Raw genomic sequence first — 27,881 nt, 5'->3', positions numbered from 1 at the left:
ACACTCAGTTAAAACTTGTTTGATAAGTCTCCGGAAAGTAACTGGAGTGTTTTTAAACCTGAATGGCAGGATTTGAGGTTGACATTGATGCATTCCATTTGGTGTCAGAGATTCTGATATTGCCTTTGCACTTTACATCATTGGTCCCCTCCCCTTCATAATTAATCTGAGTGAGAAATGAAGTGCTGCCAACTCTATCAATACAACCTTCCAAACAAGGAATTGGATACGAATCTGTTTTTGTCACTGCATTTGCTTTTCTGTAATGTATTCATAACCTCATCAACGCATCAGGCTGAGGAATTAAAGCACTGGGAGGCTCCAACTGCTTTGACTCAGAACACAGGAATCTGGTGTATTGTGTGCAGTTTTGGTCTCCTTATCTCTGGAAGGATATTATGGAGAAGACATTTGGGTGGAACGGAGAAATAAGAAAGGGATGATCAACTTATTGGAATTGAATTATAGGCCCCCCCCTAATAGTCAGCAGGAAATTGAGAAACAAATTTGTAAGGAGATCTCAGTTATCTGTCAGAATAATAGGATGGTTATGGGAGGGGATTTTAACTTTCCAAATATAGACTGGGACTGCCATAGTGTTAAGGGTTAAGATGGAGAGGAATTTGTTAACTGTGTACAAGAAACTTTTCTGATTCAGTATGTGGATGTACCAACAAGAGAAGGTGCAAAACTTGACCTACTCTTGGGAAATAAGGCAGGGCAGGTGACTGAGGTGTCAGTGGGGGAGCACTTTGGGGCCAGCGACCATAATTCTATTAGATTTAAAATAGTGATGGAAAAGGATGGACCGGATTGAGAAGTTAATGAGATAAAAGGTAGTGGGGGGGTGGGGGGGGAGTTTGGGGGAGGGGCGCTGGGAATACGATAGGTGGAAGGAAGTGAGGATGATAGGCCGGAGAAGGGGTGGGGTCGGAGAGGTCGGGAAGAAGATTGCACGTCAAGAGGGCGGTGCTGAGTCTGAGGGTTGGGATAAGGTGGGGGGAGGGGAAATGAGGAAACTGGAGAAATATACATTCATCCCGTGTGGCTGGAGGGTTCCTAGGCAGAAGATGAGGCGCTTTTCCTCCAGGCGTCGTGTTGCCATGTTCTGGCGATGGAGGAGGCCAAGGACCTGCATGTCCTTGGTGGAGTGGGAGGGGGAGTTAAAGTATTCAGCCATGGGGCGGTTGGGTTGGTTGGTGCGGGTGTCCCAGAGGTGTTCCCTGAAACGTTCCACAAGTAGGTGGCCTGTCTCCCCAATGTAGAGGAGACCACATCGGGTGCAGCAGATACAGTAAATGATGTGTGTGGAGGTGGTTGGTCTGAATGTAGTCAGAGTCCATGTGGGGTCAGTCTGTTCTGTAGGCAGATGCTGAGGAAGGAGATGTGGCTGTTGTAGCGAGTCTGTTTCAGGACGTGGCTGAAGGGCTTCAGGGCAGAGGAGATGACCTGGAGGGGGCAGTGAGAGAGGGACTCACTGAGATCCTTGTAGAGGGAGGAGGAGAGCTTCTTCAAGGTAGGCATCTTTGCAAGAGGATTCGCAGTAGGTTAAGATCAACTAGGGGAAAGTGAGGACTGCAGATGCTAGAGACCAGAGTTGAAAAGTGTGGTGTTGGAAAAGCGCAGCAGGTCAGGCAGCATCCGAGGAGCAGGAGAATCGACGTTCTGGGCATAAGCCCTTCTTCAGGAATGAGGCTGGTGTGCCAAGTGGGCTGAGATAAAAGGTGAGGGTGGGGGGGGATTTGGGGGAGGGGCGCTGGGAATACAACAGGTGGAAGGAGGTGAGGGTGATAGGCCAGAGAGGGGGTGGGGGCGGAGAGATTGGGAAGAAGATTGCAGGTCAAGAGGGCGGTGCTGAATCCGACTGGCAATACAACTTGATGAACTTCTGTGAATTTCTCATCTGCCTGAATATGTGATGGTCTCCATTTTCTCATCAAGACATCATTATTAAAATAGTAAAATTCCGGAATACAGTCAGATTCTTCTTCTGTTTGTGCTTTTCAATATAATTGCTTTGGTTTTTCATCTTTCTGTTGTAGCTCAGTAAATTTCTCTGAACTCAAAATGTCCACGTTATCCTTTATCTGTTCTTGTTTCTTTTCAACCACTTGATCAAACATAGTCTCTGATAATTCTACTTCAACTTCCTTATCTGTATCCTTTGATTTCTCCTCCTGTTTCAACCTGTGGTTTTGTGACCTTTTTATCACACTGTCATGAAGAGTGATAGAGTCATAGAGATGTACAGATGTACATAGGAAACAGACCCTTCGGTCCAACTTGTACATGCTGACCGGATATCTCAATCCAATCTAGTCCCACCTGCCAGCATCCGGTCCATATCCCTCCAAACCCTTCCTATTCATATTCCCATCCAGGTTCCTTTTAAATAATGCAATTGTACCAGCCTCCACCACTTCCTCTGGCAGCTCATTCCATACACGCACCACCCTCTGTGTGAAAAAGTTTCCCCTAAGGTCCCTTTTATATCTTTCCCCTCTCACCCTAAATCTATGCCCCTCTACTTCTGGACTCCCCCAGGGAAAGATTTTGTCGATTTATCCTATCCTTGACTCCTCATGATTTTATAAACCTCTATAAGGTCACCCCATAGCCTCTGATGCTCCAGGGAAAACACTCCCAGCCTCTGATGCTCCAGGGAAAACACTCCCAGCCTATTCAGCCTCTCCCTATAGCACAAATCCTCCAATCCTGGCAACATCCTTGTAGATCTTTTCTGAACCCTTTCAAGTTTTACAACATCCTTCCAGATGAATGGAGACCAGAATTGCATGCAATATTCCAAAAGTAGCCTAACCAATGTCCTGTACAGCCGCAACATGACTTCCCAACTCCTATACTCAATACCAAAGGCCTTCTTCACTAGCCTATCGACCTAGGACTCTACTTTCAAGGAGCTATGACCCTGCACTCCAAAGTCTCTTTGTTCAGCAACACTCCTGAGCAAATGGGAGAGGTGAAATAAGAAGGGATCTTGTTGTGCGGGGTTCAAATAATATGACGGAATTCTTCAGGAAGATGAAGAGTGAAGTCATCACATCTGAAAATAGTGTCCTGAATCTAAATAAAGGGAACAATGAGGAGATGAGGCATGAGTTGGCAAGGATGAATTTGGGGGACCAAACGAAAAGGTTTAGGGAGAAGCAAACTTCATATTTAAAAATGATGTGAGTGAATTACAATAATTATTTATTCCTGTTTGGTGCAAGATAAAAGAGGAACAGTGGATCAACCATAGCTCACAAAAGAATCAATGGATAGTATTAGATCCATATCAGAAAAATATAAAATAACCAGAAAAAGCAGTAAGCCTGAGGACGAGGAGCATTTTAGAATTCAACAACAGAGGAAAATATTTGCTCAAAAGGGGGAAAATAGAGTTTGAGATTAAAGTTATGGAGAACATAGAAACTGACTGTAAAGCTTCTATAAAGATGTGAAGAGACAAGAGTTAGTAAAGACAAATGTTGGTCCCTCACAGTCAGAACTGGAGAAATAAAATAAGGAACAAAAAAATGGCAGAAGAGTTGAATATATACTGTCTTCACAAAAGAGGGTACAAATTACCTCCAAGAAACCTCCAAATTACCTCAAGAGTCTCATGAGAGAGCACAATCGAAGGAAATCAATGTTAATAAGAAATAGTGCTGGGAAAACTAATGGTGTTAAAGGTGAACAAATCACGAGAGCATGATCATCTACACCCCAGAATATATATTGGATGGAGTGTGATCAGCTTCCAAAATTCTACAGACTCTGGGCAGTTCCTACAGATTGGAAGGTGGCAAATGTCAGCCCACTATTTAAAATGGAAGGGGGAGAAAAGCACAGATTATTGCAGATCAGTTAGCCAAATATCAGTTGTGAGGAAAAGGCTGGAATCTGTTTGTAAAAATGTGCTAACAGAACATTTGGAAAGCATGAACAGAAGTGGACAAAATCAGCATTGGGCTATGAAACAAATCATGTGCTTACCAAACATACTTTTTTTTTGAGGATAGAACAACTGGAATAGTTAAGGGAGAACCGGTGGATGTTGTGTATTTTGATTTCAGAAGGCTCTTGAGAAGGTCCCTCAGAAGAGACAAAGTGAGAAAAGTTAAAGCACATTGAATGGGGGTAATATATTGATATGGATGAAGAATTGATTGATATTAAGAAATAGAGAGTTGGAATAAATGGGTCTTTTTCTGAGAGAAAGACAGTGATGAGTGGGGTACTGCAAGGACCAGCACTTGGACTCCAGCTATTCATGACATGTATAAATGACCGGGATGATGGAACCAAATGCAATATTTCCAAGTTCACTGTTGACACAAAACTGGGTGGGATTATGGGTTAGGCAAATGCAAGGAGGTTTCCAGGTGACTTGGACAAGTTGAGGGAGTGCACAAGGGTAAATGCAGTGCAATGTGGGAAAGTGTGAAGTTAGACATTTCAGTGTATGACGATGCTGTCACTTTAAAAAGGTTACTTTGTCCTTTTTTTTTCTGAAGTGAGGTCATAAAGGTAAAGATCCAAAGAGTCTCAAACAGCTTAACAGTTTAACAATGGAAGGCAAGTGGCCAGTTTTCCCAGTTCAAGTTTTTACTGGCTTTTATTAGCTCTAGTAATCACAAGATGTTTTGCGTACCAGAAGCGTGGCAAGCCTCAGTGAAGAATTCCTGACTGATTTTCTCTTAAATCCCTGTCCAAATGTTGTTCCCTCCTGCCTGTAAGAATCTGTGTTTGAATTTCCCTTTTTGCCAAGGGGTGTGTTTAGGTATTTATGTGCTAAATTCGAACTATTAATTTGTCAACTTGCTGAATCGGGTCGGTTAAGTTTTGCAATAGTTAAGTTATTCTAAATTCCACTTTCTTTTGATTGTGTATCAAGTGTAGTGTTTAAATAAGTTCTGTTTTGCTTAAAACCAAGTGGTTTGACCAGTTGCATCACATCTGAAATATCCCCTTTACATCTGCCTTTAAAATAAGGAAATGTGAGGTCTAGGCTAGCTCCTTGACATATTTTGAGGGGTTCTGGTCTGGTCTATCACAGACTTGGGGCTCTTGTCTGGAAAATTCTATAATTCCATTTTGGATCTAGGGTTCAAGAACTGAAAGGTGGTCACTGCGCAGGCCCCGAACTGGGCGGTCAGTGGGCATGCGGTAGGACAGCCTGTGGTCTGGGAGGGCAGGGCACATATGCAGGGCTGCCCCCACTCTGAACTGGGAGAAAGGTGCAGGTGCAGGAGTTGACCTCCCTTCTGCCTCACTCTGTAATTGGCCGTGATCTTATTAAATGGCAGAGCAAGCTCAACAGTCCCAACATGTTTCACCTGCACATTCGCAAATGTCATTTATTGTATCCGTTGCCCGCGATATGATCTCCTTTCCGTTGGGGAGACTAGACGCCTTCTCTCAGAGTGCTTTAAGGAACATCTCCGGGACACCCGCACCAATCAACCACACTGTCCCGTGGCCCAACATTTCAATTCCCGCTCCCACTCTGCCGAGGTATTTGCATGTCCTGGGCCTCCTCCCGACGCTCCCTCACCAACTGACACCTGGAGGAAGAACGCCTCGTCTTCCGTCACAGAACCCTTCAGCGCCATGGCATCGATGTGGACTTCACCAGTTTCCTCATTTCCCCTCCCCCCACCTTATCCCAGTTCCAACCTGCCAGCTCAGCACCATTCTCATGACCTGTCCTACCTGTCCATCTTCCTTCCCACCGATCTGCTCCACGCTCCTCTCACCCAATCACCTTTACCCTCACCTCCATCCAATTATTGCGCTCTTAGCTATGTTCTCCACAGCCCCAACACCCTCCCATTTATATCTCCACCCAGGAAGCTCCCTGCCTCATTCCTGATGAAGGGCTTTTGCCCGAAACATTGATTTTCCTGCTCCTCTGGTTCTGTGCTTTTCCAGCACCACTCTAATCTTGACTCTGACCTCAAGCATCTGCAATCCTCACTTTCGCCTCGATAGGCCGAACAGGCTAATCGTGAATCTTGTGTTCAGACACATCTCCTCGGGATTGCACCTAAAATGTAAGCGGAGCATATGATCTCTCGGAGTACTTCCTCTTGAACAACAGGTCAGAACTTAAAATCCTGCTCTAATCCATAAGACACCTGAACAAAACTTGAGAGACAGGGGGAAAAGGCAAAAAAAACCCCAAATGTCCAAACTTGCTTTATTTATGTGCAAAGCTACAATAATTGGGCCCAATAAGGTTAACAAAAGTCAAAGTGCAGTGAGAGTTAACACAACAAAAACCTATCAGCGAGGCACCTTACTTCATCTTCCAAGTTTCATTGGTTTAAGTGCAGCAATGCGGGCTTTTAAATGAAAGGCGCTCCCACTTTCTGTACGAGACAAATTTTAGATCTGACAATATATTAAGTTGTATTTTAGACTGATTAAAATCAAATTGAAAACTCCTCAATTAAACAAAGTGACACAAATCTGGAAGGGTTAGAGTTGCAGAGTCCTCGGCCTAGGGTACTTGAGACCATGACTTTATGCTTAGTGGTTTCTATGGAAACCAAGAATGGTCAGGAGTCTAGGGATCAATCACCGAAGGTCCAGCACTGTAACATGTGTCTCCATGATGGAAGTATGTGAACAGGCCTGCAAGGAACAAACAGATAGAGATTAATCTGTGTTAGCTATTTCTCAGTGAGTAGCAAATACCATCATCACACAGTTCCCCATTTACAACAGCGCACAAATTGAGGCTGACCCTTTCAGTGTAATACCAAGGAAGTGTTGCACTGCAGGTGGTGTCCCCCTTTGGACGATGTATTAAATTGAGGCGCCGTTTGCCTTTTTAGGGAAATGTAAACAAATCCTGTAGCACTATTTCTTGAGGACAATTAAGGGAGTTCTCCCTGGAATACTGGCCTGTATTTATCGCTTCATTAATAACACAGATCTTATAATCTGCTCATCTGACAGTTTCCTGTGCAGGTACCTCCCATATTTTCTGAAATACAATAGTGAATACGTTTCAGACTACCTCTTTGGCTCTGAAGCGCTTCAGGTCACCCGGTGATCACAAGATGCATTGTATAAATGCAGGGTTTTTTTCTTTTAAGGGAGTGATTACTCACAACACAACTTCTGGGAAAACGAGCAAATAGCAGTCAAAAACCAACAGGAATCTTTCCAACAGGAAGCATAACAGAGTTTTTCCAAAGTGTTTTCTCCTGAGTATTGACGTCAGCAGACACTCACGAGTCTCAAAGTTAGTGGAAGTCAGGACTCCCTGGTGTCACTGCACAGCCAGACACTCACCCTCCAATTATTGAAGATTTTTTTGGGGGGTGGGGGGGGGGGGGGGGTGGGGGGGGGGAAGAGTGGGAAGTGTTCTCGGAGGTCCACATGAGGGCTCGCTTGTTTTCAGTGATGTGAAAGCATTGAGAGGCCAGTCCTCACCAGTGCCCATGGTTGGCCACAATCAAACCTGGTTGTGACCATTCATGGAAGGATGTCAGAGAATTGAGCCCAGTTTAACAGACACCACACCAGGCCAGACCAGGTGAAACTGACAAGCTGTTTCTTGCAAGTGATATCACTGGAAGAGAAATTGACGAGGCTGATACAGAACTGACAGTCTGTACAAGGGTAGATCAAGGGTTCTGAGCTGAGCTGAGCTGAGAATCAAGCCAGTTTTTATAGGAATACTGTACAACGATGCTAATTAAAAATAGGGAAAATACAATGGTTTTGATAATTAAGTAATCCAGTTACCATGCTGATAATCGCAAAGCAGTTATCAGAAGAATGTCCTCAATCTAGATACAATGTAGCATCCTGGCAGCATCAAAAGTCTTTAATGGGATCAGGAGATTCCAGTTCTGTTCGAGGGTAGGTGAGAATGTCCTTTCCTTGGAGGAAAGGTATTTCCATTGTTGGTCTTCTGTGAGCAAGGTATTCTAGTGCCTCTCCATCTGACCTGTCCTTTGTGCGGCTTTGGTATTACTGGGTACGCGACTGTGCTTAGGGCTTTGGGACAGCTGTGATGATCGGGTCCAGGGAGCTTATTGTCAGTTTGTTTTGGGAAGTGTATTCCCTGGTCTGCGAGTGACTGTGGTCATGTCTGGTTTCCCCTGTCAGCCTGTTTGGTCAATGCTGAGGCATTCTGGATGTTTCTTGCATGGTTTGGACAGGCTTGGTTTTGTGTGTTCTGTGTGGCCATGCTGTGGGTAGGCAGGGTGGCAGATCTTTTCCCACAGGGGATGAGAAGCATCGGGCAACCACAAAATAGACTAGAGTAGACTTTCTACCCAGAAAGCTGCATGCAGCAAATGATACTTACATTAAACAGTGGTGGGTCCTTGGGATGCGGATGAAAGCCTTTCTGCTTACAGAAAGAGATTTCGTCCATGCCGTGGTCAGTCAGTCTGAAGAAGCCAGTCCTGCGCAAGGACAGAAACTGGTCAGAGCACAGGGCAGGAAATGTCAACTGGTAGCAATCCTTCAAACAGTTCAAACATCTCCCTGGTGTTACGGAAAGGTCTGTAGCAAGTAAGGTCCATGTTGAAGCAAACTGTCAAATAAGCACAGCTGCTGCAGCAGCCCTGCGACCTCACATTCAACCAAGTAATGCAGCTGGCCATTCAGGCCAAGCAATCACACTTAAACTCATTCCATCACTGCCCCATTTACACCTTTCCCCCAACACTTTTCAACCTTACTAATAGCTCTTGATCCTTCTCCTTGGACTTCCCTTGTTTACACTGCACACAATGATGTTAAAACAGTCCAGATTGCTGTGACAAGCTCAAAGATCACAGCTTCAAAACGGTTCGGGAATTGGAGTTTACGGTTGACGAACTGCATTGACTCACAGCGGCAACACAACTTCTGTTGCGTGTCAGCTCTGGTTCAGGGGCTAGCACCTGTACCGGAGGCAGAAGTCTGTGGGTTCAAGTCTCTTTCCAGGGTTTCAGCACCAAATTCTGGGCTGACACTGTCTGAAGCACTATCTTGCAGCTGAGATTTTCAGCCAAACTTCCACTTGGATAGAAAATTTCTCATGCCCAATATTTTAAATGGTGAGCAAGGATGTACTGGCCCTCAACCAACATCGCACAAAACCACCAAGCAACCTGTTTATGAGCACGTGCTGTTTGCAGGACTTCTGCTTATGAATATTGGCTGACCGTGAAGACGACAATGGATGCCTTGTGAAGTGATAAATAAATCTAAGTCTTTTGCACTGTATGCAGCAGACTGTGCAGCAAACTGACCAATACCTATTTCCAGAGCCCGCTCGAAACCCTCCTCAGAGAACTGTCCTAGCTATGGGACGGGACTTGACAGAACAACTGTGAACTGCACTTTCTTGTGACCACACATCTAGCCATTAATCCAACTGAAGGGCCAGCCAGCAAGTTCAGAACAATTCGTTGCAGCCCCCCCAACACTCACACAGACACATACACACAGGCATGCCAGCTCCCTGACTCATTACAATTCCCAGTATCCAGCCAGCTCTGAAGAGTTACATTTCTTAACTTCCCATCTCACAACAAGTAACTCAAGGCTGGATTATCAAATAACATATGACCAGGGGGAACTGGTACACGAGGCCACATCTCCTGATGGTGATCTTAAGGTTCTGAAAGAGTTGGGCCCACTGAGAATATTGGGTCAATGCGAGTCTCACTCTTGACATTTTCACTGACCCTCCAGCCTCAGCCGCTTTCGGAGGGATAGTGTTCCAGGGATTCCCCCCCCTGCTCCCGCTGCCCTGCCCCACCCCGCCTCCCCGGACATGCTTCCTGATTCCAATCCTGAGCATCCTGGCTGGAATTCTGAGGTTCTTCCACTCCCCTCTGGACTTTCTCACCAAAGTCAAAGGGTACACGGAGATGCTCGATGAACCCGTGAACCATGTCGGTTGGACATGGTTTCCACTCAGACTTTGCCTTTGCAACCTGTTGTCACAATGCCACCCTTGAAATGTGACGCAAGGACTTGTATCCTTCTAATAGCATGAAACTGAGCACCCACGAACCCTGGTGTATACTTACTCATGATATTTGGGGGAACAAACAATAGCTATGGCCTCTGGGAGCATGATCTGGTAGGAGCTGTGGGTGTGAAGATCCACACTGGATAGGAATGCAGTCTGGGTGGGATGAGTCTGGAACACAGACATAAAGCAAGTGAAAAAACAAGTGACATGCATGTTACCACCAAGATGACCTGGCTGTCAAGCTACTGCAGAGGGGAATGGTTACAGTCACTTGACAGGAGACGGTGCTTGTAGGATGGGGCTCAGTTGCTCCAGGATTCAGGAGTGGTCCCACATCCCAGCAATCCACAATCCCTGCCGGCCCCTTTCCAATCCTGGCCTAGCCGTTAGGAAGGATGAGAAGGTGCGAGAAGAAAATGCCAGGCCGAACCTCATGCATGCTCTCTGTTGACTGATTCTGGGTTATTTTTAGGCCCCGAGTCTCAGGAACACAGAAAAATAAAAGATAGTCAGCGAAAAGAATTTCTCCTTTCCTCCTGAAGGTGCAGAGCCCATACATCCACAGATCCCCACACACTACCAGCCCAACTTCTCACTCACTAAGCCATTATCAGTGCAAGCATCTCAGCAATGACGATTGGCAGTTTATTTAGAGTCACAGAGTCAGACAGCACTGAAACAGATCCTTCGGTCCAACCAGCCTATGCTGACCATAATCCCAATCTAAACTAGTCCCCCCCTGCTGTGCTTGGAACATATCCCTCCAAAACATTTCTTATTCATGTACTTCGCTACATGTCTTTCAAACATTATCGTGCTGACATCCACCACTTCCTCTGGTACTTCATGAATCACACACAGTGTAAGATTAAAAATGGCCTCTAGTGTATTTTTTAAATCTTTCTCCTCTCACCCCTAAAAATATGCCTCCAGGTCTCGAAATTCCCCACCTCAGGGAAAGTACACCTGCCGTTCACGCTATCTATACCCCTCACTATCTTATAAACTTCGAGAAGGTCACCTCTCAATTTCCCATGTTCCAGTGAACAAAGTCCCAGTCTGTCCAGCCTCTCCTCATAATTCAAACCCTCCAATCCTGGCAACATCCAGGTAAATCTCTTCCAAACCCTCTCCAGTTTAATATCCTTCCTGTAACAGGGAGACCAGAACTGGGTACAGTGTTCGAGCAGAGCCCTCACCAATATGCTGTACAACCTCAACATAATGTCCCAACTCCTGTACAGAGGGGTCTAAGCAATGATGGTGGGCTGTGTGATTCCAAAGCTCAGTTCTGTCTGTTTCCAGGGAGATGCACTGCTTGATGATCAGGATTGATCTCACTGCCTGTGCAGCACAGTGTGAACATGTGCCCGACCATGGTGGGACTCAGCAATGGAACAGGGATATTTCCTTCCTGGTGTTAAAGGTCGTGGAGAAATGCACTCACGTGGATCCAGCCCAAGGTTATGAGGTCATCTCGGTCCTGAATCAGAAAGAGCTCCTCTTCGTTCTCTGTATTACAGTAATCAGGACCTGCAGTCTGTTTAGGCACCAGCACATGGGTTATAGTGAACTCATTCTGCATCTGCAGGTAAAACAGACAGGTCACAATGCAGCCCTGCTACACCTGCAAAGACATGCCTGAGGGGAAGGGTGCAAGTACACCGGTGCACAATGGCACTGCTGGCCAGGCCAGTATTTGTTCTCATCCCGAATGGCCGTTGAGAAGATAGCGGTCAACTGAAGTCCACGTGAGCCCATTGTGCTGTTAGCAGTGGAGTTCCACATTCCTGTGGAGGGGGCAGCCAACATATTTCCAGGTAAGGATGGTGAATAGCTTGGAAGGGAAGCTGCAGAGAATGGTCTTCCCATGGATCTGCTGCCCTTTTCCTTCAAGACAGTACAGGGCATGGGATCATTAGGTGCTGTTTAAGGAGGCTGGGTGAGTTTAGATTAGATTAGATTCTCTACAGTATGTAAGGACAGCCTTTAGGCCAAACAAGTCCACACCAACCCTCCGAAGAGTAACTCACCCAGACCCATTCCCCGACCCGATATTCACCCCTGACTAATGCACCGAACACGATGGGCTATTCAGAATGGCCACTTCACCTGACTTGCACATCTTTGGACTGTGGGAGGAAACTGGGACACCCAGAAGAAACCCGTGCAGACACGGGGGGGGGGGGGGGGAAGAACATGCAAACTGCACACAGACAGTGGCCTGAGGCGGGAATCGAACCTGGGTCCCTGGTGCTGTGGGAAATTGGTCGAGGTGGACTACTCTTCGGAGGGTCGGTGTGGACTTCTGGGGCCGAAAGGCCTGTTTCCACACTGTAGGGAATCTAATCTAATCTTGAGTCTCTGGGGCTCTGGGGGTGCACTAGTAGTGTCCATACTTCTGAGCCAGGAGGCCTGGGCTGAAGTCCCACCTGCTCCAGCGGTGTGCGATAACATCTCTGAGCAGGCTTGTTACACAACATCTCCACTCAACTATCTACACCCATTACCCATTATCGCTCGAATTAATCATTTACCTGCGATCGGTGAGCTTCACCAGACCTGTCCAGTGGCTGAGGGGGTGGGGGGGTGTGGAGGGACCCCTCCAATTATAAAACCAGGGATTCAATGATTCACTTATGGTTCCTACCAGTTTGCCGCAGAGAATGCCACAGGTCTCCACTCCTCGGGCAGTGTTGGCCTCAGTGAGTTGGAGGAATTGCTGACATAGGCTCTTCGGCACCACCATATTCCGTAGCCTGTCTGCTGAAAAATCTGAGCAGGGAAACACAAATTCCAATTTATCTGACCCACCAATATGCACGATCCTTTCCTCATCCTGGATTTTCTGGTCCTCTGGCAAGCCCCTAACCAGTCACCTCATCTGCTTCAGGAATCAGAGCGAGGGCTGGCCACCGTGCCAGTATACTGGCAATGTCACCTGACCAAGCTCCCCATTTGGGAGAACGAGCCAATTTCAGTCAGGGACAGGGAAGCCTGTACTGTGTAGACATCTACTGGAGTGACTGCAAAGAGATTCGTGCAACATCCCCAAACAAGCACAAACCAGGAGGAAGGGAGGGGAAGACCTGACATAATACATCAAAATACTTCAAAATATTTAGCAGTTTGATGATCAAACCTACATCTTTCAACAAACTGAATTTCACTGCTGATTATGAGACTAATTTGCAAAAGGTCCAACAGGTTTATGATACACCTGCCCCTCCACACGTCATCTTACAAATCTTCCTTTCTCATGCACCTATCTATCTTGCCTTAAAATATTATTCATCTCAGCTATTCCTTGTCGGGGAGCAGGATTGGTTCAAACATCAGGGCTGTTTTGCAACTTGCACAAAGCCCAGCAAAGGGTCCCCTGCTCAGGGTTGTGAGCCATTGCTGCTGGTAAAAGCTGAGGGCCTTCTATCCAGAGCGGCTTTTGGGAAAAAGACTGCGCTGAAAAAGCATACTGCTGACGCAAGTCGCAGATGGGCCTTGTGTACAAGCAAAAGAACGGGGAAGTGTTAGACTGTGGTTCAGAGAAATGCACAGTGAACCCTTGGACAGGTCACCATTACTGCCTATGGTAGCGAGCTCCCCATTCTCACCAATCTCTGGGTGAAGCAGTGTCTCCTGAATTACTTTTTGGATTTATTAATGGCTAGATTATATTTATAACCTCCAGTTCTGGTTGTTCTTGCAATAGCTCCTCTATGACTATCCTATCAAGTCTTTCTCATATACTTAACGACCTATAGAGTCATCCCAACCCAATCTAGTCCCATTTGCCAGCTCTTGGCCCATATCCCTCAAACCCTTCCTATTTATATACACATCCAGATGCCTTTTAAATGTTGCGATTGTACCTGCCTCCACCACTTCCTCTGGCAGCTCATTCCATACACATACCACCCTCTGCTTGAAAAAGTTGCCCCTTAGGTCTCTTTTATATCTTTCCCCTCTCATCCTAAACCTATGCCCTCTAGTTCCGGACTCTCCCAGCCCAGGGAAAAGACTCTTGTCGATTTATCCTATCCATGCCCCTCATGATTTTATAAACCTCTCGAAGGTCACCCCTCAGCCTCTGACACTCCAGGGAAAACAGCCCCAGCCTGTTTAACCTCGCCCCGTAGCTCAAACCCTCCAACCATGGCAATATCCTTGGAAATCTTTTTGGAACCCTTTCAAGTTTCACAACATCTTTCCGATAGGAAGACGACCAGAACTGCACGCAGTATTCCAACAGTGGCCTAACCAATGTCCTCTACAATGTAAAAGTCAAAGCTAAAGAAAGAACTGGAACCAGGTCTCTTCCTGAGAGTAATTCAATGGAACAACTGAGGAGACTGTGCAAATGACGGGGTGTAAGCAGATCTTACTGTTCCAGTTGGTTCCAAATGTTGTGGGTTTCTTTGATCGATCTACGATGGGTGGCATTGCATTCGGGAGAGCTGCAGTGGGCGAAGCAGGAGGAAGATTATCTGGTGGCCCCTGAACACCCGGTACCAGGGGGAAGTCTTTGGACAGGGGGGAGTTTGCAGGTTTTGCATACTCCTCCAGCACCTTCAGCCTCTCCTTCTCCAGCTCCTTGCGCCTGATCATCTCCTCGAAGGCGTGGAACTGCTCCTGCTCGACCTGCTGTTGGCGCATCTGTGCCACTCGCTGCTTTTCGTCCTCCAGCTCCTGCTGCCGGGCCAGCTCCTGTGCAAACTTCTCAGCCTCCCTGCGCTGGAAAGGGGAAGAGAGAGGGGGGCGTCAGCATTTAGACTCTGCACAGGCCAGCTTCTCAGCGTCGCACCAGGGGGCTGGCGCCTCTACCTAGAGCAAGAACTACAGCAGCGGAAGGACTTCAAAGCTTGCACAGCACTTTGGTATATTGTGAACTGATGATCTCGTAAGACAAAAGCAAAAGACAGCCAGAGATATATAAATGCTCACAATTTAATAACTTCTCTTAGCGACAAGATGTAGGAGCAGAAGCAGACCTTTTGCCATCGCGTCTGCTCCACCATTCAGTGACTGATGTGATCATCCTCAATGACATTTTGCTGCCTTTTCCTCACACCCTTCCCGATTAAAATTCTGTCCATCTCAGCCTTGAATACACTTAGCATCCCAGATTCGACAGCCCTCTGTAGTAAGAAATTCCACAGATTCACGACCCTCAGAGAAGAGATTCCTCCTCATCTCTGTCATTAATGAGTGATCCTTATGTGAGGTAATACTGCCTGGTTTGAGCCTCGCCAATGCTTTTTGCATCTACTCTATCACACCACCTCACAATATTCTGTTTCAATAAGGCCTCCCCTCATTCTTTTCGACTCCTGTGAGCAGAGGCCCAACATAGTCAACCTCTCCGCACAAGGAAATCCCTCCGCACTTCGGATCAACCTTGTGAATCTTCTCTGGGCTGCCTCCAATACCAGCATACCTACGACCCTCTGCAGACTCTGCGCGTCACCCCACCACTTGGCCTTCCGACCAATTAGTCATAACGTCTGTGGAACTATCAAACACAGAGCTGGATTCAACCACTTCCCCTGAGAGTTTCACACTCAGAAACCACAGAAAGCGAGTCACAGTCAGTGCCATCGTGTGGCGTGCCTCATGAAAATGCCACAGGGGGAACCGCAAGGCAAATGCTGAGAGTTTCATTGGTGATAGAACATAGAACATAGAAGAATACAGCACAGTACAGGCCCTTCGGCCCTCGATGTTGCACCGATCAAAGCCCACCTAACCTACACTAACCCACTATCCTCCATATACCTATCCAATGCCCGCTTAAATACCCATAAAGAGGGAGAATCCACTACTGCTACTGGCAGGGCATTCCATGAACTTACGACTCGCTGAGTGAAGAACCTACCCCTAACATCAGTCCTATATCTACCCCCCCTTAATTTAAAGCTATGCCCCCTTGTAATAGCTGACTCCATACGTGGAAAAAGGTTCTCACTGTCAACCCTATCTAACCCCCTAATCATCTTGTACACCTCTATCAAATCATCCCTAAACCTTCTTTTCTCCAATGAAAACAACCCCAAGTGCCTCAGCCTTTCCTCATAGGATCTTCCTACCATATCAGGCAACATCCTGGTAAACTTCCTCTGCACCCGTTCCAGTGCCTCCACATCCTTCCTATAGTATGGCGACCAAAACTGCACACAATATTCCAGATGCGGCCGCACCAGAGTCTTATACAACTGCAGCATGACCTCAGGACTCCGGAACTCAATTCCTCTACCAATAAAAGCCAGTACGCCATATGCCTTCTTCACAGCACTATTTACCTGGGTGGCAACTTTCAGAGATCTGTGTACATGGACACCAAGATCCCTCTGCTCTTCCACACTACCAAGTAGTCTACCATTAGCCCAGTAATCCATATTTTTATTACTCTTACCAAAGTGAATCACTTCACACTTAGCTACATTGAACTCCATTTGCCATCTTCCTGCCCAGCTCTGCAGCTTCTCTATATCCCGCTGTAACCTGCCATATCCTTCCTCACTGTCTACAACTCCTCAGACTTTCGTATCATCCGCAAACTTGCTCACCCAACCTTCTAACCCTTCCTCCAGGTCATTTATAAAAATGACAAACAGCAATGGTCCCAAAACAGATCCTTGCGGAACACCGCTAGTGACGGCACTCCAAGATGAACCTTTGCCATCAACTACTACCCTCTGTCTTCTTCCAGCCAGCCAATTCCTAATCCAAACCTCCAACTCACCCTCAATGCCATATCTCTGTATTTTCTGCAGTAGCCTACCATGGGGGACCTTATCAAACGCCTTACTAAAATCCATATATACCACATCTACCGCTTTCCCCTCATCTACCTTCTTAGTCACCTTCTCAAAGAATTCAATAAGGTTTGTGAGGCACGACCTGCCCTTCACAAAACCATGCTGACTATCCTTAATCACATCATTCTTATCCAGATGTGCATAAATCCTATCCCTTACAATTCTCTCTAAGACTTTGCCCACAACAGAAGTGAGACTCACTGGCCTATAGTTACTAGGATTATCCCTACTCCCCTTCTTGAACAAGGGAACCACGTTTGCTAGCCTCCAGTCCTCTGGCACTACTCCTGTAGACAAAGAGGACACAAAAATCAAGGCCAATGGCTCTGCAATCTCCTCCCTTGCTTCCCAGAGAATCCTAGGATAAATGCCATCAGGCCCAGGGGACTTATCTATTTTCACCCTTGCCAGAATTTCCAACACCTCTTCTCTACATATCTCAAAGCCATCCATTCTACTTATTCGTGCCTCAGTATTCATATCGACAACAATGTCCTGTTCCTGAGTGAATACTGACGAAAAGTATTCATTCAGCGCCTCCCCAATCTCTTCAGCCTCCACACGCAACTTCCCATTACTATCCTTGATTGGACCTATTCCTTCCCTAGTCATTCTTTTATTCCTAACATACCTATAGAAAGCCTTAGGGTTTTCCCTAATCCTACCAACTAAGGACCTTTCATGTCCCCTAAGGACCTTTCATGATCTTGCTTTCCAGTATTTTATCCAGGCTCCTCTACACAGAAGATCCTGCTCTAGGAGCGTCTCTGCACTTGTGGAAGGTTATCCAAAATGAAGGGAGACCCAAGCAGCTTGGTGTGAGCTGAGCTCTATTTACCTGTAGCTCCTGATGCTCGGCATATTCGATGGCGTACCGCTGCAGAAGCTCACTCTTCAGCTGCTCAGCTCTGGGAAACGCAATCTCTTTCAGCTTCTGTCACACAGAGAGAAAGAAAATCCAATGTTTTACAGCCGTCAGCTCTTCCCTTTCAGAAGTACACTCACAGCGTTGGAGTGACACCGAAAAGACTGCACTCTTTTCAAAGCCTATTTTGCAAATCCCGAGCCTAAGCATGGAACAGATGGAAAAATAATGGGTCATCAAAGGATAGTTTTGTGGCATTGCTCGCACCAGCTTAAACACAGCGAGATACCCTAGTGTCTCATCCCCTGATCCACCCACAATTATACATTCCCCTCGAAGTTTTGGGGTGAACTGACTGACAGGGACACTCTCTCGGTCTCAATGAATGTGGAGTTCATTCGCTGTCGATCCAGCCACTTGTAAACCATTTTACAATAATGTCACACTCCAACCACAGCAAACTGCAGCGTGTGTAGATTATCTGGGCTGTGAAATTAAAAATATTCGATTGGTTTCAAAATTTTCTCTCTCAGATTTCAGTGACATGGACAGATTGGAGATGTTGGAGGCTGTTTTCCTTGGAGAAGAGAAAGTTGAGAAGGGACTTGATCGAGGCGTTCAAGATCATGAGGGAGATGGATGGAGCAGATGGAGGGAAGCTGGTGTGGAGGGGAAAAGGGTGGGAGGCAGAAGGCACAGAGGCTAGCTGAGTGATGACGTGAGGACAAACATTTTCACACAGATGGTGGTTAGGACCTGGAAAAGTACTGTCCAACATTTGGTGGGGGCAGATTCATTCGAGGTTTTTAGAAGAGAGAAGCCATTTGCAAAACTACGGGGAAAAGGCGAGGGAGCGGGGCCAGCCAAGTTGTGCTTGCAAGGCGAAAGTGGGTACCAAAGATGCTGGAGATCAGAGTCAAGATTACAGTGGTGCTGGAAACGCACAGCAGGTCAGGCAGCACCCGAGGAACAGGAGAATCGACGTTTCAGGCAAAGGCCCTTCATCAGCAATTTGTGTTTGTTGTCAGCTGTATATGCTGTGACCATTTGGTGAAAATTCAAAGAGTTTCTTGGGGTCTTAACAAAATGAAAATATTCTGGAAATGTTACAATAACTTCATCAAACAAAAAAAATCATCCTACATATATTGATTTACTTCCTCCATGTGTGACAAGTCTATTCCCTTTGTCCTTCAAGCAGGCCAATGGGATGGCCTGGAAATTGGGATCCTCAGCTGTACTGTCGGTCATACTGTAGATGGACAGTTATCCAGCTTTCAATCCCCCTTTTCCTCCCTGAATATAATTACCAATGTTTGCTGTGGTTGCCTGTGCAACATAATCTACAAACAAAGGGACGGCACGGTGGCTCAGTGGTTAGCACTGCTGCCTTCTGGCATCAGGGACCTGGGTTTGATTCCCACCTCAGGCAACTGTCTGTGTGGAGTTGGCACATTCTCCCAGTGTCTGCGTGGGTTTCTGCCGGGTGCTCAGATTTCCTCTCACAATCCAGGATGTGCAGGTCAGGTGAACTGGCCGTACTAAATTGCCCATTGTGCATTCGTCAGGGGTAAATATGGGGTGGGGGTGGGGGTGTTTATACTTTGGAGGGTCGGTGTGGAATTGTTGGGCTCATTTCCATACTGTCGCAAATCTGATCTCATCAGAAACGGACTCTGGCCAGTCAAACCACGTATGGGTGCAAGCAGCAAAACTGATCCTTGCTAGTTATGAACGTTGCAAGGTTGTGTGTTGAGATCGGCACAGTGTGACCATTGTATTCCAGTCACAACACAAAACGCACATTGTCCCGCCTACGCTGGCTTTTCAAAAGTATGGAACCCAATATAGCTGAATAAAATGGGCCGGGAAAAGACATCAGTATCCCTACTCACTGATCCACTGTGCTACCTCACATTTGCTGCAAGTGCCATTTCAGTGTGGGATTTCTTAACTGATTAAGCACAATCAAAGCGCAGAGTGCTTTCCCCACACTGTGTCGGTGTAAATCTGTGCAAGGGCACAGAACATGTTAATTCAGGCAGCAGAATGCAAAGGGACTGCAGTGTAGATAAACCAGGCTGCTGGAACAGAAAAGACTCGACTGGGAGTCAGCCACATCAACTTGATGCAACACCTTCCCAGAAGAGAGTGTCAGCTCCTGCACTTTCAGTGAAGGAAAGCAGAAAGAAATTGTTTCCTACTTTAATGGTTTCCCTCTTCTCTGGTATTACGCTGGTCTTATAATCCCGATGCTTCGGTAACTTTTCCAAGAATAGCCTGGGTAAGAAGCAGAAAACAACCAAAGGGACACACTTATATTCAGCTGACACACGGCAAAGTATAACAAACATAGAAAAGCTCCACCAAAATTACACATCCCGGCCCCTCCCAAACCCGTGACCGTGACCACCCAGAAGGACAAAGGCAGCAGATATATGAGAGCACCCCCCCCTGCGAGTTCCCCTCTGAGCCACATACTATCCCCAATTTGGAAACATTTCACCGTTCCTTCAGAGGTGTTGGGTCAAAATCCTTGAAACCCCTCCCCAGCTGCTCAAGAAGGTAGCTACACATTGCTTTTGCAGAAGAAATTAAGGATGGGCAATAAATATCAGCCTTGGCAGCAATTTTCTCATTGGATCAATGAATAAAGAATGAAACATTTCTAAAATATTCTTCACCCTACCTTGTCAAAAAATGTACTGCAATAGTGCACATCATGTCAGGCACTGACCCGCCGACAGTGCAGCCCTCCCTCCGCGCTGACCCGCCGACAGTGCGGCCCTCCCTCCGCGCTGACCCGCCGACAGTGCGGCCCTCCCTCCGCGCTGACCCGCCGACAGTGCGGCCCTCCCTCCGCGCTGACCCGCCGACAGTGCGGCCCTCCCTCCGCGCTGACCCGCCGACAGTGCGGCCCTCCCTCCGCGCTGACCCGCCGACAGTGCGGCCTTTGACTAAACTCCACAGTGCAGTTTGATGTTGGGGTACTTACGTGATGTACTTATTGTATAGGACAAATGCACTTTCTAAATTGCCTTCATCGACGTAAACGGACGCCATGCGAATGATTTCGACTCCGGAACGGAAGTATCTTCGTGGAGGGACATCATCATTTACATCCACTGAGCTTCCCTTCTTGGTGAGAGCCCGTACACGTTCCTCTGGAGATAAGCTGACATCAGAGTGTTCTGGCATTGCTCACTGCCCACTCTACCTAAGAGAAAGGATTGTCAGCGCCAGGTCAAAAGACAACAATTATTTCTCATTCCCTCCACTCTGCCTGAGTCACTGCGAGGGCCATTGGGATCTCTGAGAAAATTAGTCCAGGTCTCTGACCCTGAACATTTTCCATAAACCCCTTGCCCCCAGGTTCAGTTGCAATGCTTTTCCAGTTGAAGATCCTGCAGCTACTTCCTATTGATGACCACACATGAATGCTAGGAGAAAGTGAGGACTGCAGATGCTGGAGATCAGAGCTGGAAAATGTGTTGCTGGAAAAGCGCAGCAGGTCAGACAGCATCCAAGGAGCAGGAGAATCGACATTTTGGGCATAAGCCCTTCTTAAGGAAACACATGAATGCTAGCCAACCTTCGGGTGACTATTAGAGGGTACATCCTGCCTGTGAAACTGAATCCACATTGCGGGCAGAAACACAGAGATAATAAAGAAATGCCGCACCAGAATGAAGACCGAGATGTGCCAGACAGGGTAAAAAAGGGTGTCATTTATCCAGAGACAATTGGCAGTTGGAATATGGAAAGTGGAAGAGGCCATTCTGTCCAAAGCATTGCTTTCTCCATTCAGTGAGACCAAGGCTAATTAATGTCCCAACTCCAAACACCACACCTCAAAAGCTTTGATTGACAAAGGCCTATGAAACTCAGATTTAAAATTTACAAATGATCTCCCATCCATTCGCCTCGTGAAAGCACTTTTCTGTTTTTTTAAAACTATTCAATGACTGAACGTAGTCAGCGGATGATGTCAAAACTGGTGATGTAGTGGACATTAAAGAAGCTTACATCAGAGTACAACAGGACCTTGATCAGATGGGCAAACGTGCCGAGGACTGGCAGATAGCATTAATTTAGATAAGTGAGGTGCTGCATTTGGGGAAGGCAAATCAGGGCAGGGGATTATGCACTTCATCCTGGGATGGTCCTGGGATGTATTGCTGAGCAGAGATCTTGGAGTGTAGGTTGAAAATGGAGTCACAGATAGACAGGGGAGTCAAGAAGGTGTTGGGTACGCTCGCCTTTGCTGGTCAGTGCACTGAGTATCGGAGTTGGGTGGTCATGTTGCGGCTGTACAGGACATGGCTGAGGCCACTTTTGGAATATTGCATTCATTCAATTCTGGTCTCCCATCTATCGGAAGGGTGTTGTGAAACTTGAAAAGGTTCAGTAAAGATTGAAGGATGCTGCCAGATTTAGAGGGTTTGCAGAATAGGGAGAGGCTGAATCATGAGGGGCATGGATAGGGTGAATAGTCAAGGTCTTTTTCCAAGAGAGTAACGGAGTCCAAAACAAGATGGCATAGGTTTAAGGTGAGAGAGGAAAGATTTAACTGGGACATAAGGGGCAAATGCTTCACACAGAGGGCAGTGTGTGTACGGAATGAGCTGCCAAAGGAGGAAGCTGGTACAACATTGAAAAGGCATCTGGATGGGTATATGAATAGAAAGGGGTCAGAAGGAGATGGGTCAAATGCTGGCAAATCCGACCAGATTAATTGAGGATATCTGGTTGGCATGGATGAGTTGGACCGAAGAGTCATCACTATGAATCTCTCGGTAAGACCATACCTAAGATTCACAAACCTGTGATTGAAAAAAGTAACCTCTGTGCTCAAGGTCGAACCTTTTATTCTGGATGGTGATCTCTTGCTCTGGACTTTGCAGCTAAGAGATACAGCTGCCCAGCATCCAGACTGTCACACCCCATCTCTTCGCACTCACTTTCTTATAAATCCCAGGCAACATTGGCCCGATGTACAACCTCCGGTCACACGACAATTTTCTCATCCCGGGAATCAGAGACAAAACTAGCATCTGCGGGAAAAGCTCAGCAGGTCAGGCAGCATCTGTGGAGAGAAATCAGAATTAATGTTTCGGGTCGAATGACCCTTCCTCAGTCACTCAACTCGAAGCATCAACTCTGATTTCTCTCCAGAGATGCTGCCTGACCTGCTGAGCATTTCCAGCATCTGCAGTTCTTTTGGTTTATAATCAATCTGAGAAGTCTTCAGTTCACTCGCTGTAGGGCAAGGGTGTCCCTCCTCAAGTAGAAACACCAAATTTTGTGTATGGTGGAACACAATACTCTACATATCATCTCACTAAATGCCATATGTAACTGCAGTAAACATTTTTGATCTTATTTACTAATGCCTTTGTAATACAGGCCACCAAGTTTTTCTACTTGCTTGCAATACATGTTCATTCATTTTCTGTGATTCATGTACATGATCTGTTTTTCCCAATATCCATGTTGATCCTCCCCAAAGATGTTGTGATTCTCCAAGCACTGTGATACCAGCTCTGGTCTTGTTTGGATACCAAGAATTATGCACAGGATCTATGTTGCAATCTTCTTCAGTGTGAGCTATTCTGAGAAATGTTAGAGAATTGCTTGCAGTACAGAAGGAGTCCAGTCTGCCCTGCCACACTCTCCAAGAGAAATTCAGTTAGTCTCATTTCCCGACCTTACCTGCTAAACCTGTCTTCGGAAACGAGGTTATCGAAGCTGATTCCACATTTCCTAACCTTTGTCATGAATTTATGAAAGCGATATCTACCCTCATCTTCTGCTTCCATATTGGTTGCTTTTAATCAGCTGGGATGTCAGTGTTGTCACTTTGCCCTGCACTGCAAGTTAAATAGTGGGAGATTCTCAGACTGCAACAAACCCAATTAGTCAACGTGTTGCCGATCAGTTAAGAAAGCTGGATGTGGGTGACAGGACACTGTATAAAGGACTTGTGGTAAAAATGCCATGGACAAGTAACGAAGACTGAGTTCGCATCAGTTTCACAGCAGAGAATGTAAAGAAGAGGATGAGCATGAGAAGCAACAGATGAAGAGGGTATCAAAAAGATTGCTAACTGGCAGGTGTGAGATTGAGTGGATAGAGGGCAAATCTCACACAGATAAAATTTATATCTAAAATTTACTCTCCTGGGTGGCATGGTAGCTCAGTGGTGAGCATTGCCGCCTCACAGCACCAGGGAGCCGGGTTTGATTCCACTTTGAGGTGACTGTGTGGAGTTTCCACGTTTTCCCTGGCTATGCATGGGCCTCTGCCAGGTGCTCTGGTTTCCTCCAACAGTTCAAAGATGTGTCGGTTCGATGGATCGGCCATGTTAAAATGCCCCTAGTGTCCGGGGATGTGCAGGCGAGTCCGATTGGCCATGGGAAATGCAGGGTGACAGGGATGAGGTGGAGGTAATGGGTCTGGGTGGGATGCTCTTGGGAGGGTGGGTGTGGACCCATTGGGCCAAATGGCCTGTTTCCACACTGTCAGGAGTCTATTCTATACAAGTGCAATGGACTTCATTGACAAGAATCTGGGTCCTGGTCTTGTCGTCAAGGGGTGGGGTATGGTTTCTATGGGATGAGCCCTGTTGTGAAGAAGTGGGTTTTGATCTCTAGGGGAGACAGTGGGTTGTCAGGGAGCAGGTTTGATTTCTAGGGGTGGTACCTGGTTGTCAGTGAGCGGGTTCTGTTCTCTGGGGAGGTACCGAGTTGTCAGGGAGCAGGTTTTGATCTCTAGGGGAGTTATCTGGTTGCCAGGGAGTGGGTTTTGATTACTGGGTGAGATACCTGGTTGTCAGTGAGCGGGTTCTGTTCTCTGGGGAGGTACCGAGTTGTCAGGGAGCAGGTTTTAATCTCTAGGGGAGTTATCTGGTTGACAGGGAGCGGGTTTTGATCTCTCTAGGAGGTACCTGGTTGTTAGGGACTGGGTGTTGATCTCTAGGGGTGGTACCTGGTTGTTAGGGACTGGGTGTTGATCTCTAGGGGTGGTACCTGGTTGTTAGGGACTGGGTGTTGATCTCTAGGGGAGGTACCTGGTTGTTAGGGACTGGGTGTTGATCTCTAGGAGAGGTACCTGGTTGTTAGGGACTGGGTGTTGATCTCTAGGAGTGGTACCTGGTTGTTAGGGACTGGGTGTTGATCTCTAGGAGAGGTACCTGGTTGTTAGGGACTGGGTGTTGATCTCTAGGAGAGGTACCTGGTTGTTAGGGACTGGGTGTTGATCTCTAGGAGAGGTACCTGGTAGTTAGGGACTGGGTGTTGATCTCTAGGGGAGGTACCTGGTTGTTAGGGACTGGGTGTTGATCTCTAGGGGAGGTACCTGGTTGTTAGGGACTGGGTGTTGATCTCTAGGAGTGGTACCTGGTTGTTAGGGACTGGGTGTTGATCTCTAGGAGAGGTACCTGGTTGTTAGGGACTGGGTGTTGATCTCTAGGGGAGGTACCTGGTTGTTAGGGACTGGGTGTTGATCTCTAGGAGAGGTACCTGGTTGTTAGGGACTGGGTGTTGATCTCTAGGGGTGGTACCTGGTTGTTAGGGACTGGGTGTTGATCTCTAGGGGAGGTACCTGGCTGTTAGGGACTGGGTGTTGATCTCTAGGGGAGGTACCTGGTTGTTAGGGACTGGGTGTTGATCTCTAGGGGAGGTACCTGGTTGTTAGGGACTGGGTGTTGATCTCTAGGGGAGGTACCTGGTTGTTAGGGACTGGGTGTTGATCTCTAGGAGAGGTACCTGGTTGTTAGGGACTGGGTGTTGATCTCTAGGGGAGGTACCTGGTTGTTAGGGACTGGGTATTGATCTCTAGGGGTGGTACCTGGTTGTTTGGGACTGGGTGTTGATCTCTAGGGGTGGTACCTGGTTGTTAGGGACTGGGTGTTGATCTCTAGGGGAGGTACCTGGCTGTTAGGGACTGGGTGTTGATCTCTAGGGGAGGTACCTGGTTGTTAGGGACTGGGTGGTGATCTCTAGGGGTGGTATCTGGTTGTTTGGGACTGGGTGTTGATCTCTAGGGGAGGTACCTGGTTGTCAAGGGGCGGGGCTTGATTGACAGGAGGCGGGTTTGGATTGATGGGGCGGGGCTTGGCTGATGCTTTGTGGTCAGGGGCGGGGCTTGATGAACAGGGGCGGGGTTTGACCTGATGGGGGCGGAGCTCGGTGATCGGGGCGGGGTTTTGGCTGTAGGGGAGGGTCACGTAGGTCAAAGGGCAGAGCTTGCACTGTAGGGGAGGCGTGTTCTGATGAAAATTGTGTTAATACCAGGGGCACGGGTTGCTCGAGCTCACGGAATCTGGTGAATTCCTGTGGGAGCACCGCCCTGAACCTCTCCCGAGACCCTGCAGGCGGTTTCGAAGCCGATCCCTGGACTCTGCCCCGGTTCTCGCTGCCCTCAGTGTAGAACCCAAGCGTCTCCCGTCCACTGTCAGCACGGACGGCAACCCCGATACCGTCTACTTCACTCCCTGGTTCACTCACCCGCTCAGCAGCACCGCTCCACTGCTCTCTTCCTGCTTACCCGAGGAGGGATTGAAAACAGCAACTAGGCCGCGGTCCCACCCACTCCGGCTGCTCCACGGGAGAAAGGACGGTCCAATCTGAGCGCAGGGACGCTAATCCCGCCCATCGACCAATCACCGTGCGGCGACGGTTCACCATATCCATCGACCAATCGAGGCCTGGGGGGGGGGGGGAGAGCGGTGTGAAGCGCCGCAGCTGACCAATCACAGCGCGGTGACGTCGTCCAAAGACACTCACCTTGGTCCTTCCTTGTAGTCACGTGGGCTCCTACCACAGACAGTCCATTGTCAGCCACTGCTGGTCCCCATCAGCGGCTATTCACATTCCCAGGCTGACCTTTGTCCATCCAACTGTTTTTCTTGCTTGCATCTCCACCCATCATGTACTACTTCCTCTTCCTTGCCAACCCTTTCTCTGGCATACGTGCACCAACCTTTTCCGAGCTACAACCGGTTGCGAAAAGCGGGCACTGCAACCGAAACGCTAACTCAGCTTTCTCTCCCCCGAAACTGCCAGAACGGCTGAGTTTTTTGCAGCAATTTCTGTTTTTACTCAGCCAGCTGAGTTGAGTTGAGTTTGTCCACGCCAAACCTTGTCTTCCCATCCTGCACCTGATTAAAAATTCTCATCGCTTCACTCCCCAAACCTCCAGAACTAAAGAAGCCTTTTTCCCCAGTTGTTGCTCCAATTTTCTGCAATCATGACGGCGTGGTGTATTTTCAACCCCAGGAATAATCTCTTCAGTCCACTATAGTCATTTGGTTTCCTGGTAAAGTCTGCATTTGTTCTTCATCACAAATTCTTCTTGCATGATCATTTGGAAGGTGGGTCTGGAGTCCCACTTGGGTTACACCAAGTAAGGATAGCAGATTTCCTTCAGGAGGGGACATTAGTAAATCTTACGAGCTTTCATGACATGACAGATGCATGGTCACAGTTATTGAGGTCATGTTGTCTTCCAGATTTTTCATAGGATCATAGTTGTTTTATTGGCCTTTCATCGTTGTCTCTTCATATAATTAGGTGAAAGTGAGGACTGCAGATACTGGAGATTAGAGTCTGGAGTATGGTGCTTGAAAAGCACAGCAGGTCAGGCAGCATTCAAGGAGGAGAATTGACATTTCGGGCAAAAGCCCTTCACCTAGAATGATTCTCACTTGACTCTTCATGTAATTACTCCCATTCAGCTTTCTCCCTGCACAATGTTCCTTTTCAAATAAGTCTCATTCTATTTTGAATGCCTTGATTGAATCTGCCTCAGGTACAGCATTTCAATCCTTAACAACTTGCCATGTTGAAACTTCTTCTCCAATACTGTATTTGCTGCTTTTGCCAATTACTTGTTCTTCCCACCAAAATTAATCACTTCACATAACTCTATAACTTTATTTACACCCTGTCTACATAAGTCACCAGCTTGTTTACAATACTTCAGAATTTCATATCATCCTCAAATGTTGAAATTCTACCCTCCACTTCCAAAATCTAACTCATTAATATATGTAAGGAAAAACAAGGAATGGGATCTCATCACTTTTCTGGGTTTGTGTTTGCACCATTGTAGCCTTATGCTTTGGCGGCTGAGTGCAGTATTTGGAGCCTTGGTCCAGCAGTTCTTGCCTGAGATACAGTAACAGTATCTCAATATTTCCTGT

General features: G+C 47.1%; 1 protein-coding gene and 1 long non-coding RNA gene across 6 annotated transcripts in view; one reads left to right on the top strand and one right to left on the bottom strand.

Annotated features, from left to right (window-relative positions):
- Nucleotides 1–27,881, top strand: part of LOC140459747 (uncharacterized) — a 126,419-nt gene that overhangs the window by 95,115 nt on the left and 3,423 nt on the right. The window lies entirely within an intron of this gene.
- Nucleotides 6,190–26,317, bottom strand: LOC140459743 (STAM-binding protein-like). Of its 5 annotated transcripts, XM_072554229.1 has the most exons (11): nucleotides 26,185–26,297; nucleotides 22,639–22,763; nucleotides 20,673–20,894; nucleotides 19,882–19,957; nucleotides 17,651–17,746; nucleotides 14,380–14,728; nucleotides 12,648–12,772; nucleotides 11,445–11,582; nucleotides 10,053–10,165; nucleotides 8,333–8,432; nucleotides 6,190–6,642 (listed from the first exon to the last, which is right to left on the bottom strand). In XM_072554229.1, the coding sequence occupies exons 3-11, from the start codon at nucleotides 20,873–20,875 to the stop codon at nucleotides 6,586–6,588; spliced, it is 1,257 nt and encodes a 418-aa protein (XP_072410330.1). In that variant the 5' UTR covers nucleotides 20,876–20,894; nucleotides 22,639–22,763; nucleotides 26,185–26,297; the 3' UTR covers nucleotides 6,190–6,585. The 5 variants fall into 5 exon arrangements, with proteins under 5 accessions (XP_072410330.1, XP_072410328.1, XP_072410329.1 ...); XM_072554227.1 differs by lacking the exon at nucleotides 22,639–22,763 and having other exon boundaries at nucleotides 20,673–20,890; nucleotides 26,185–26,317; XM_072554228.1 differs by lacking the exon at nucleotides 22,639–22,763 and having other exon boundaries at nucleotides 26,185–26,311.

This window comes from Chiloscyllium punctatum, chromosome 35 (assembly GCF_047496795.1).
Source record: "Chiloscyllium punctatum isolate Juve2018m chromosome 35, sChiPun1.3, whole genome shotgun sequence".
NCBI lineage: Eukaryota > Metazoa > Chordata > Chondrichthyes > Orectolobiformes > Hemiscylliidae > Chiloscyllium > Chiloscyllium punctatum.
The sequence above is the reverse complement of the archived record's forward strand: the minus strand, read 5'-3'. Positions and strand labels throughout refer to the sequence as shown.

Bases quoted from the DNA above. Each gene is read 5' to 3' on its own strand.
- LOC140459743 (XM_072554227.1), bottom strand. From the start codon at position 20,875: ATGCCAGAACACTCTGATGTCAGCTTATCTCCAGAGGAACGTGTACGG. The intron at 19,958-20,672 runs GTAAGTACCCCA...CTTCTTACCCAG, and splicing joins CTATACAATAAGTACATCAC to GCTATTCTTGGAAAAGTTAC. The intron at 14,729-17,650 runs GTAAATAGAGCT...TCCCCTTTCCAG, and splicing joins CCGAGCATCAGGAGCTACAG to CGCAGGGAGGCTGAGAAGTT.